Source organism: Neodiprion lecontei, chromosome 1 (assembly GCF_021901455.1).
Source record: "Neodiprion lecontei isolate iyNeoLeco1 chromosome 1, iyNeoLeco1.1, whole genome shotgun sequence".
Classification (NCBI taxonomy): Eukaryota; Metazoa; Arthropoda; class Insecta; order Hymenoptera; family Diprionidae; genus Neodiprion; species Neodiprion lecontei.
In genome coordinates, this window is record NC_060260.1 from 19,280,038 (window position 1) to 19,292,324 (window position 12,287).

At 39.6% G+C, this 12,287-nt stretch overlaps 2 protein-coding genes across 2 annotated transcripts; both read right to left on the reverse strand.

Moving 5' to 3' along the window:
- Window positions 1–9,384: 9,384 nt before the first annotated feature.
- Window positions 9,385–11,826, reverse strand: LOC124293068. Its single transcript, XM_046732173.1, has 2 exons — window positions 11,799–11,826; window positions 9,385–10,460 (listed from the first exon to the last, which is right to left on the reverse strand). Exon 2 carries the CDS (start codon window positions 10,378–10,380, stop codon window positions 9,874–9,876), a length of 507 nt encoding a protein of 168 aa, XP_046588129.1. The 5' UTR covers window positions 10,381–10,460; window positions 11,799–11,826; the 3' UTR covers window positions 9,385–9,873.
- On the reverse strand, window positions 10,702–11,774 carry LOC124293067. Its single transcript, XM_046732162.1, has 2 exons — window positions 11,454–11,774; window positions 10,702–11,322 (listed from the first exon to the last, which is right to left on the reverse strand). Exons 1-2 carry the CDS (start codon window positions 11,541–11,543, stop codon window positions 10,897–10,899), a joined length of 516 nt encoding a protein of 171 aa, XP_046588118.1. The 5' UTR covers window positions 11,544–11,774; the 3' UTR covers window positions 10,702–10,896.
- Window positions 11,827–12,287: the final 461 nt, after the last annotated feature.

Here is a 12,287-nt window from a genome sequence, read left to right on the forward strand (position 1 = left end):
ACGAAAGCGTAAGGCTGAATGGAAAGCCACGATTGAGTGCAAGAGAGTCAGACGAACAGTGAAAATTAAAACAACAGAGACAACATATGGTGCCAGAGAATTATAACGGTTTCTTCACAGGACTAATTTGCAAGCAGTCAGCTCCAAAGTCAAACTCAGATGCATTATTATATAATAGACTCAAGTGAGCGCTAGATAAATGTGAGTTGATCGTTTTCATTTACTCAATATATTATTGAAATATTTTTCTAATAATCATTCCACAATAAAATGATTGGATTTTTCTTTGCCTTTATATTCCGAAGCGAGTTCATCGAAAATTGAATCGTTCTGGAGGAAGAAGCGGAGTAAGACGAGGGTTGACCTCAGAACAGACACGCAGAAGCCGATTAGATACAAACTGGCACCGAGGAATGGAATTGAAGATCAATCAAAACAGCGATAGGCACTGACGAGCGATACATGATTTATCAATATTATTACTTACATTTTGAGACGAATTAAAAATAAAATTACTGAATCATGAATTTTGTTCCTTTCGATCCAATTTTGTATGGTCCAAATCAACATTAAAGTCAACTAATTGTAATTCAACGTGTCTTATCCCTACAGTAAATAACTCATTCTGTGCATACCTCATATTTGCTTCTTCTAAGGTTATGAAACTGAATTCATTCAATCGCGTTTATCTCAGAACTATGTTTTCAGGTATTCAAAAAGTTCCGTGCGCATTAGGTTTCATCCAATCATTTTGCCCTTTGGCAGATATATTTTTAGGCATCTAATTTGAAATTGTCGCAGGGAATCTCAGCTTCGGTGACTATAACTCATTTCCCAGCTTATAAAATACCAAAAATTGTAGCAAAAAAAAATTCGAACTGTTGAAATAATAGTTTCAATGGATTAGAAATCTCTAATAAAAAATTCTCTGCAACAATTTTTAGTCTATGGTATTAAATGTATCGAAAAAAAATTTCAACCTTCTACGATGAAACCTAATGTGCAAGGGATGTTGCGAAGAAATCGTAGAAAAAAATGCATGACTCTGGAATTACTGGACCTATTGAGCTGAATTTTGGATCAGATTCTAATTTTAGGAGTGTCAATAAGTGGTCCAAATTTCAATGAAATTGATCCGAAAATACGGGACTTTTTGTCAACGAAGTCTCCCCTTAAGATAAAGGTCATAATGACGATACATAGCATCTAGTTGCGATACATACGATAAATAAAAGGTAGTGAAAAGGAATAGAAACGATAATACAGATATTCATAACGTCTCGAGAAGAGAAAATAGATACAACAGCAACGCGGTATATTACAAACTAGAAGTGCTACGGAAAAATTACGTGAAAGTTTAGAGCGATATCGGGTAAAGAGAAGAACGATAATCATCAAGGTGTTATTCGGTACGGCGCAATACTCCAAAGTCAAAGAACTACGTGTTATACCGAGCGGCGATAGAAAATCGCGTGCACGGTAGGCTTACGAAAATAATTATTCCAAAGATATTAGGCAAGAAGGCAAGAATCAAATTAGAAACGATATAGGCAAGATAAAGGGATAGACAAAAGGTAATCAGAGACAAAGGTGAACTGAAAGAATTTATAAGTTAACTGATTTGCTAATCACTACGACGAAAAAATAAATTATCAAGTTCAGGTACAGCAAGGTAATGAACGATATTTTGGTCAAGCGTAAGCAAAGAAATAGTGACACGCTGCTGTTCAGCGATATAGCCCACGTAGCTCACGCAGAGCAAACTGCGAGAAAAGACAAGAGAGAAAATAGAGAAACGATATAGGCAAGATATGATGCAAATAAATTCGGGGCTTCACAAAATAACAAAGAAAACCTCACTTACGCGAATAAAAGAGAAGACCGAGAACAGGTATATATGTATAAGTGAACAGGCTTAGAGCGGAATTAGCACTATATAGTCCAGGAGAATGAAATTAAGTTCTATTCTGGAATAACGTAGGTTAGCCGATTCTTTTGTAGGTTCATTATAGACGGGCGAACGTATTTTCACCTACCCCCCAAAAGTTAGGTCCGGGTTTGTCCGTAACGATTGTTTAAACTTTTGAGACCCCACATTTTGGTAAATAACGTCTTTGGTATGGGTCATAGACGAAAATTGTTCAAACAAAAGTTGTTCGTCTCATCATTCTCGATAAAACAAGCTGTCGTGAGGTCAATTACTTTTATTTTTTTAGTTGCAAAATGCAAAATGCCGTGGAAAAAAAAAATTTACATTTCTTGTTATAAATTGATGAATAAACAACGTGTGGCTTTGAAACTCATGGCACAGGTAATATGAAGTGTCTTCGCAATTATCGTGCAAGGCTTTTTTGGCTGTACTATATAGTTGAGCGACAATCCGCGACAAGCCCACGGGTTGCCCAAAAATCATGGAGTCAGTTCGTTACTAGTACTTTCCATAAATGAAAAAAAAATAATTTTTTATACTCGAAAATCACAATTTTTGGGCGACATGAAATTTTTTGCTTTTAAACAAATAGAGATATCTCCGAGAATATTCATATTATTGTAAATATTATGATTGATTGTACTTGCCCTTCATTTTACGAGTGATTTGAAAAAAAAACATGAATGTCTTGATTAGAATCGGAGATAACGGTGTTTAAGTGTTATTTTGTTTATTGTTGTTATAATTATTATTGAGGGGGGAAAAAAATATCAGCTATCTCTCAACACCCCAAGGCATCACCGTGAATTTTTTGACATCTCTTGGTGCGTTGTATCTAGTATAAAAAAATTGCTCAACGTTCGTCGAGCGGCGTTAGTCGGAGGAATGAAGCCGGGTGGCGTGGTGGGGGGCTCGAGGCTTCGCGCGCCCGGCTGTTCTCACCGCTCAATTAACAACTCAATAACTCCGTTAATAATTATCGTACATTTTTTTTTTTTAGAACTATGCTATTTTTCTCTCAACAATTCGAATCTGTTATTAGATTTATAATATTTGTAATATTTTTTTTTCTTTTGGATTTTAGTCACATTCTTAGGAAATATTGCTATAAATAACTTGAGATATTATATATATATATATATATATATATATATATATATATATATATATATATATATATATATATATATATATATATATATATAAAGTCGCTCCAATCTATTATATATATATATATATATATATATATATATATTTGGGTGCTTTTTTTTTGGACTATATTTTTTTTTCGGTCCCATCGTGAAATTTTGTTGGAAATACAACAAAAAAAATTCCCTGAAAGATTGAGCCCTTAATATTAATATTAAGTGCTCGCCCAAGGCATGTAAAGATTTCCCGCTTAAAATACACGTAAACTTTAATTTTTTTCTTTAAAACATCTACAGTTCAGAGGCATTCTATGGTGTAGTCTAGGACGTCGGTAGGTTTTCTTCGGAATGAAATGCTCTACAAAAATTTCCTACAAATTTGTTGAATATTTTTTTTTTTGTAGCTCCTGTTATTTACGAGATACGGGCAAAAAGACAAGAATTTCATGAAAAAATTGGGTTTGGGTGGCCCGTACGACTTCGCCGGTGTGAGCACTCTTGTAGAGCATTTCATTCCGAAGAAAACCTACTGACGTCCTAGACTACACCATAGAATGCCTCTGAACTGTAGATGTTTTAAAGAAAAAAATTGAAGTTTACGTGTATTTTAAGCGGGAAATCTTTACATGCCTTGGGCGAGCACTTAATATTAATATTAAAGGCTCAATCTTTCAGGGAATTTTTTTTGTTGTATTTCCAACAAAATTTCACGATGGGACCGAAAAAAAAAAATATAGTCCAAAAAAAAAGCACCCTAATATATATATATATACCGGGACAATCTCTTGAAACTATACATATAATGCGCATGCGCGAGTTTTATCGGCTGCTCGGGCAGGTTGGCCACTCCGAGTTTCAGCTGTCAAACTCTGTTTCTGGCGGCGTTGTAGTTCATACGAATTTTTGAGGTTGGAATCTCAAACAGTCGAGGTAATGACTCGGAAAGTTGATGATAATGCTCTTTGAAAATTGGCTTTATTCGACTAAAATGAGAAATCTGTTTAAATGTTGGGTGCTTGGAAGAAACGCAGCAGGTAGGTGCGAACACTTTATTTAATCATTTTTATTATTTCGTACATTAGAAATAACAGTGGAATTTTTGTCTATCAACAGGTGATACGACTAAAATAATTACATCTCTGATATTCACTGTTATCTGCCAATTCAATTTGTCAGACGTACAAAGATCATCGCCACTTTCAAGCAACTAAGCAACTTTCTCACTCTTTTGTGATTTCAGGCGGTAATATTGAATTTTATCACTTTCGAAAATGAGACATTAAATCGAGCGTTCAAGAAATTTAAATATCTCACTATCTGTAACGGAACTGTGAATCTTTTTTTGCTTGAAAATAGTTCAACAAAATTTACGAATAGTCGATAGTCAATGTATTTTTTCCGATTAACAAATTATTGCTACTACTATTTAAAATTTCCGAATGATTATCAGAATTTATTTCGCAAATTTTCAATGATGTTCGATTAAATAAATGAAGGGAACCTAATACTCAAATTGAAAATTCAAGTAATATTAGATTTATTAAAATGATTTCTGTATTTCATGTAAGTGTGGTTCGAAACAAAGAAAATCTAATCGAAAGCGTAGAACTCAGGAACGTAAATCACATCCTGTGACACAAGTTGAAAATCAAGTTTCTCAAAATGCGCCTTAATGTCACAATTAGCTTCAAGGACAATCATGTTTTAGAGTAATGTCAATTTTAAAGTAATGTAAAGATTGTGTCCCTTGTTCCATCAAAATAAATGAATATCTAATTTTTAACGAAGTTTATGAAGATTTTTTTCCAAATAATGTAATCCGATACAATATCTTGTTTATAGTCCTCCGAACATCACGTTCTAACAAGGATATTTGGAAAGAGTCCCTTTGTTGCAGAAACCATTATAAAATTCTTGGTTTTCAATTCGTGCTATTGAATAACTCTGTGTTTCAGGTTCCATTTTCAATCTCAAAATGGGATTTTTTTTGCTCCAGATAATGCTAACATGAAATGCAGAAATAATTGCGGTACATGGAGATTCACAAGCTTTCAGTCTTAGCGTAGGACCCTATAAAGAGTGTAAAATTGAATTTGGTTTCAAGTTATCGTGCAACTAGCTAGCCAGATGACACCGTCAACTAAGATTAAATTTAAAGACATTTTTACTGAACTTATTTAACAGTTCTAGATTTAGATTGATTCAGTTTGCCTAGCAAAATTCAACCCTACAATCTAATTGAGGACTTGAAAAACTATTTATCTGAATTCAATGCCAAAGAGAGTAAAAGTAAGCTTCAAAATAAGATACCAAATCAAATGGTATAAAGTTTGAAAAACAATGCTGGTCAATAATAATGCTTAAATTACAATGGTGCACAGAATGATTCCTCGGTAGAATGAATTGGCAGCAACGGTTAAGTAACAAACTTATCGCTATTGGCTCGATCAAAGTAAAATGATGGGATATTCAGCCATTATGATCTGTAGTATATCCCACTCTTCAATTTTGCCTCAACTGATGTTAAGAAGGTGGCGATGGCCTGATAAAATTCACTCTGGCACCTGATGTCTGACGAAACAACCAGGTTCGATGGTTCTAATGATTGCACCGCTCGAGAAACCAGGATCCTTGCCACCTAAACGTTTTGACCATCAGGTAAGGCATAATTTTCCTCGTGTTAATTAAAGTTTAAACTTCGAGCCTGCTGAAAAAAAACGAATTTTATCATTGAATCCATGTTAAAATATTGTCATTGTCAAAGATCACGTAATTGGAAATTTACTTACATGCTTCCGTGCCTGACAAATTTAGTCCCGCTTTGACAATGAATTATTTCGTACCTGAAAATATTAGAAGCTATTATTATCAAACAGGATCTTTCGGTATTTTTGAAGGCAAAAGAAACGGCAGCACTTTTTGAAAGGCCACCAATGGCCAGACGAGGGGTGATCAGAAGAGTGGAGATTGGTCTCCCAGTGTTATCGGACGATTGTCTTGTAAGTTATTGTTTGTTTCCTAATTTTTCATTAATAGCATGATTTACACTGTAATATTAACTGTTGTTCTTTTTCTCTTTTGATTCTTGGATATCTGGTGAACCCTCTTTGTTAACGGAACATTGATTGTTGTACAATGGAGCTGCAAAAACTTTGTCAACTAATCAATGATGTCGGCGAGGTTTTTTGTGAGTATTGCGTCGGGTACGTTTTCTGTTAATTGCTACTCTTTGTCCTCCTAAGCTTCGTGTTTAAGGTGAATAATTTCTTTATTCCTTGTTACTCATCTCTTTTATTTATTTCATGTTCATCGGCACTAATTACTGACTTCTGGAGCACTGCACCGTAACGAATCTACTCTGGAAATACCTTCTACTGGGTCTCAACCATTCATTTATTTTTAATTTTATGTAAATAAAGAATCTGTTCACAATAAACATTGTTTTTACTTACCTACCTCTGTTTGTCCAGATTCCCACTTGTTAATGACATTTCACGTTGAATGTTAGATTTCTTCTTTCAATAAATAACACCCAATTTCTGTATCATTTGATATTTGCTTTTCCGTTAAATTCTTTATTGCGTCGGTTGAATATCTTCCGAAATCAACCACGGTATTGCTGAACGATACTATTCTTCTTAGACAATTCACGCTACGTAAAAATAAACAGCAGCATAACCTCAATCCACGGCTTTACGCGCGAGAGAATTACAGCTTTTGTTTTATTTTGTGTACGTTGGCGCCTTGCTCAGCAGATGAAAACATCACCGCGGCGCGATTTCACCGACCAATGAGATTAAATTATTTGGCGCATGCGCGTTATATGTATAGTTTCAAGAGATTGTCCCGGTATATATATATATATATATATATATATATATATATATATATTCTCTTCTAAGAGCACGCGAGGATTGATCAGCCGACACGTGATAGCGAGAGAGATAGCTGAAATTTTTCTCATCCGGGTTACCAAATAAAGAAACGGAAAAAAAAAAATGGAAAAAAATCTACACACTCTCGGAATTGTTTTTTTTTTTCATTCTTTTTTTCTCTTCTCGGTTATCAAAAACACAAAAAAGAAAGCCGGATTAAGTAAGAATATGAAATAAAGAAAAATGTAAGGAAAAAAAAAGTCGATCCACTCTAACTTTCATTTATTTTCTCTCTTCTGAGTTACCCGAAATAAAAAAGAGGCGGGGATTAAGTAAAAAAAGGAGGCGCCAAAAACGGGGAACAAATCGATTCACTCTCGGTATTTTATTGTTTCAATTATTTGTTCTCTTCTGAAAGAAAAAAATAAGTAAATTTAAAAAAAAACAAAAAAATAAAAAGCGACCCGGGTTCGAACCCGTGTCCCGCAACACTCCATCCTCATGTGGTATCCACCCAGCTGCGCTACAGCTACGTCCGTGATCGCGCTTTTGCTCGATATGTTTACGGAGCTTGCTTGGAATTCGCTGATGATTCTTTGGAAGATTCAGTTCGACAAAAAAATAATTTCCCCCAACCACTTGCCCATTGCACATTTTGCATAAATGTTATCGAGCTGGCTTCGTATATTTTTACATAGACTGCGTGTACAAATATTCGAGAACACCAGGCGTCACATATTTTCATATCAATAAAAAAATAATATTTATTAAAAAAAAAAAAAATAAGTATTCGGGCTGGGAATGGTTAATTATTTTGGTTCAGCGTCCGCTAATTGAATCCAAAATTTATCAAATCTGGAGATACTTTTATTCACTGACATTCATAATTGAAACAAGAAAAATCCCAATTCTTGCATTCCTGGAAACATATGTGCGAGCGGGGACAAGGATGCGATTGGCAACCACTTGCTCGAGCGACCGAGTATATCTATATATACACGATTGTGGGCCACCTTCGGTGCATGGCCGCCTAGGTGTCAGGTCGGAAATGAGCCACCTTCGGTGCGTGGCCGCCTAGGTGTCACGTCGACGCTCCAATATAGCTGGTATCACGAAAAGCCGAGCGTTGCAGATCTCCCTACTCATCTCTGCTTTGACGAGCGGCTTGTGGTCCGTGCGAATGACGAATTCGCGTCCTTCTTCGATGTGTGCGAAGTGTTTGCGCGTTGCGAAGGCTGCCAGGAGTTCCCTGTCGTAGGGGCTGTATTTTTGCTCAATGGGTGAAAGCTTTCACGAGTAGAAACCAAGGGATTTACGCACGCCGTCGACGAGCTGCTCCAGGGTTCCGCCTATGGCTGTGGCTTAAGCATCCGCCGTGAGGATGATGGGTGCGCCTGGCTGCAGGTAGCTGAGCGTGGCGGCGTCAGCTAGCGCTGTCTTGCAGGTCTGAAAAGCTTGGAGAAGGGGTGTAGTCCATTGCAGTTAAGTTTTGTCCGTCTTTTTGTTGCCCTTGATGAGATCGTGTAATTCTGCCTGTGCGTGGGCTGCGTGAGGAATGAGAGTGCGGAAATAGTTGACTGCTCCAAGAAGACGGCGAAGGTCGTAGACCGTAGTTGGCGTGGGGTAGTCAGTCATTGCCTGGGCACGGTCAGGCGGCACTGAGAATCCTTTTGAGTGGACTGTGTGTCCCAGGAATGTTACCTGCTGCTTGCAGAATTGGCACTTGTTCCAGTTGATTTTGACCTTGCTTTTTAGTAAGGTGCTAAAGACGGTGCGAAGATGCTCAAGGTGTTGCTGCTCGTCGTTCGAGGCGATGAGAAGGTCGTCGAGATAGACGTGCACGAAGTCTAGATGTCCTAGGATGCTGTGCATGTATCGCATGAAGGTCTGCGTCGCGTTCCTGAGGCCAAGCGGCATGTCCAGAAACTCGAAGAGCCCGAACGGCGTGGTGACGGCAGTCTTTTGAATGTCATTCTCTGCAACCGGGATCTGAAAGAAGGCTTTGCAAAGATCGATGACTGAGAACCTGTTGCATCCGTGTAGCTGCCGCAGAAGATCCACGATCCTAGGGAATGGGTATCTGTCTGGGAGCATTTGAGCGTTGAGCGCCCTGTAGTCGCCAGTGGGTCGTAGTTTGCCTGATTTGAACGTGGCCATATGCAAGGGGCTTGCATAGGGGCTGCTTGATGGTCTGATGATGCCAAGTTGTAGAAGAGCCTGGTACTCTGCCTTGGCGATTTTTAGCTTGGGGTTCAGCAGCTGGCACGGCTTACAGTGGACGGGTGATCCTGAAGTGATGATGTGATGGCGCACGGAAGCCTTGGGGCCTTGTACCTGGCCGTGACCCTGGAAGCTTCGTGTGAAGGACTGGTGGACAAGGTCTCTGACCTGTGTGGAGCAGCCTTTCGAAGAGTCCTGGTGGCGGCGAAAGTGCTGAAATGGAGTGCGTTTGTGTTGGAGCAAGCAGCCCGTTGACTGAGCACGAGGCGATCTCGTCGATGAGGCGTTTGCGTTTGAGGTCTGGTAGTAGTCCGAAGTGGGACAGAAAATCTATTCCGATGATCGGCGTTGAGATGTCTGCCAGCACGAAGGACCAGACGAAGTTGCGGCGAAGTCCCATGTCTAGCTGGGCCAATCTGCGCCCGTGACACTTGATGATGGAGCCGTTGGCTGCTGAGAGGTTTGGATGTGAACTGCTGCGTGCTGTTGCAGCTGGGCACGGCAGGATAGAGACAACTGAGCCGCTGTCAACCAGGAAGCGTGTGCCGGTGTTCTTGTCGAACACGTGAAGCCTCGTTTCCGTCCAGGGGTCGCTTGCTGGTCTATCAGCATTAAAGAAAGCTGTGTGCGGTGGCTTGGCTGGAGCTGCAGCCACAGTGTTGATTGGGCAGCTGCCTGGTGCGCACAGCAGACAGCAGCGCTATGCGTTTCCCGAGCTGCTTGGCTGTTGGTTGAAGGAGCTGGGCTGTAGGCATTTGAGCGCGTTGGCACCATGCTTATTGTGATACCAACATACTCCTCTGAAATACTGGCGGCCGCTAGAGCTAGATGAACTGCGTTCTCGCCTGCTGTTGTTGGCGTTGCTTCTGTGATTGTTACCTCTGTTGTCGTTGATGTGTTGAGTTCTGGGCGGACAACTGACGCATGTGTGGATGTTTCTGCAGAGCGTGATGATCTGCACCATCAGCAGTTTGAGGTTTGCGAAGTCGGATGTGCGCTGTTGTATAGCGTTGACGTCTGGTGCTGCGATGGCGGCTGTGGAAGGTAGCATGGGAGACTCCAGCATAGCGTCCGCTGCCTGAAAAAGTTCGTCGACGTTCTGGGTTTTGAAGATCTTGAGAATTTGACGGGTCTGCGACGGCAGAAGGTTGGGCCATTTGACTCGTAGAAGGTCGTCCGTTGCATTGTCGCCGACGAGCCGCATCATCTTCCGGTACAGCTGCGAGGGTTTGCCGTCTCCCAATTCCAGATGATTGAGCGCCTTGTCTATGTTGCGCTCCGGCGAGTCTGCAAAACGTTGGATTAGTCTAGCTTTTAAGATGGAGTAGGGATTCGAGGCAGGGATGTCCTTGACAAGGTCGGCTACCTCGATGATGGCCGTCTGGTTGAGTGCAGGTATCGTCAGATGATATTTATAAGTTTCTGAGATTACCTTATGCGTGTGAAAAGCTGATTCGAGTTGCACAAACTAGAGTGTGATCTGTTCCGGCCAAAAAGGGGGCAGTCGGACACTAGTCATCGTCGTAACCACGAAGTATAGATACAAGGAGTCTGAACGTAATGTTGAACGAATGGTCGTAATTTAGGGGACAGATTTTTTTGCCGGTAGAGTGCGCCACTTTTTAAGAAGCACTCGTTTAAATTCTTACGCGGGAAGTCTTGTTGCTATTGACACCTCTCTGGAAAAAAATATTCTGAGAAATGTGGAATTAAATACAAAGTTTTAGGATTTACATTTAACTTTTCTCTCCGTAGCACTTTTATTAAAACATTTGACTAGAAAATGCCCCCGCATTATTATGAAATTGTTAATTATTTTTTTTGTTAATTCTTTTTTATGCTCGTCACAGCCAACAAAAATTGATATATTTCTTGTCGTATCGTCATTTATATCAGAGATTGTTGAAGAATCATTATTTAATAGCAAGCTACAATTGTTTTCATTGTCGTCATTAGTATGTGATTTTGGCTCAGCTTTCTTCCTCAAATGAACTTTCTGGTATTCATACACATATACACTACCATCTTTTAAAATCTCTCGATCAGTTTTAATCACATTCTCTGGATTAAAGTGTAATTCGCAAATAAAACTGCTAGCTTTTAATTCTTGTCCCAAAGCTGAGCTCCATTTACTACGCAATTCAACATCCTTAAAAGTAATATATATTTTTATATTTAAGCACATAAATAAAAATATTTTTCAAATATTAGAAAACTACATAAATTTTAGAATTATTTGTTGATAACACAAATTTTCAATATTATTTTGAGGTTACTCACTTTTGGTGCTTTGAATAAAGCTACTTTCTCTACATTCTCACTTGCCTTTCGGCCACTAAGACAACCATGAACAGCACAACACCTACCCATTGTTTTCTTAAAATTAATTTTAAATAGATAAATTTTTATTTTATATTTAATTTAATTAATTTTAACATTCGCGAGCTAGTATATGGTGTATGTTTACGTGTAATAATAATAATAACAACGGTACGTCCTGAGTACTTGCGCAGCCAGTGGCAGAAAAGAGAACTATGATTTAGGTTTATTATTGCGTACATTAATACTATGAAAACCCCGATACCGTTCAGACTCCTTGTATCTATACTCCGTGGTCGTAACTACCTGGGCGTCGTCACCGGCTGCGGAAATGTCGTCGCGTGATGTGAAGAGCGTGCGCCCGATGCTGCGCTGTGGCGTCTGCTGCTGGTTGTCGAGCGAGGCGTCGCTCGTTAGCTGCGAAGAAAAAGAACCAGTGAGAGCCTCAATCACGGTGTCGTCTGTCGGTTACGGGAGCGTGGCGTCCAGGTTCGATGTGTGGTCTCACAGCGGCGTGTCCTGCACACTGTTGGCCGCGTGAACGACGTTGCTGAAGATTGTGTGAGCGCTCGGCGGAATGTGCTGGTCGGCGAGGGTCTGCTCGTCTGACATGCCCTGTAGCGTTGAGTTGAAGCAGACTGCGCGTGGCTGATGAAGAGTGTGTCACGTTGCGCGCGTGGGCTTTTGCAGGTTGGGGTTCACGCGCGCATCTTTTTGAGGTTAGTTCTCATGCACGCGCGGTCACTCGAGATTGGAAAGCACGCACTGAGGCCTTGCTAGAGTCGTGAACAGTCA

Excerpts from the sequence above, each read along its gene's own strand:
- LOC124293068 (XM_046732173.1), bottom strand. The coding sequence starts at position 10,380 with ATGATGCGGCTCGTCGGCGACAATGCAACGGACGACCTTCTACGAGTC.
- LOC124293067 (XM_046732162.1), bottom strand. The coding sequence starts at position 11,543 with ATGGGTAGGTGTTGTGCTGTTCATGGTTGTCTTAGTGGCCGAAAGGCA. Across the intron at positions 11,323-11,453 it reads CTTTATTCAAAGCACCAAAA|GATGTTGAATTGCGTAGTAA; the intron begins GTGAGTAACCTC and ends ATTACTTTTAAG.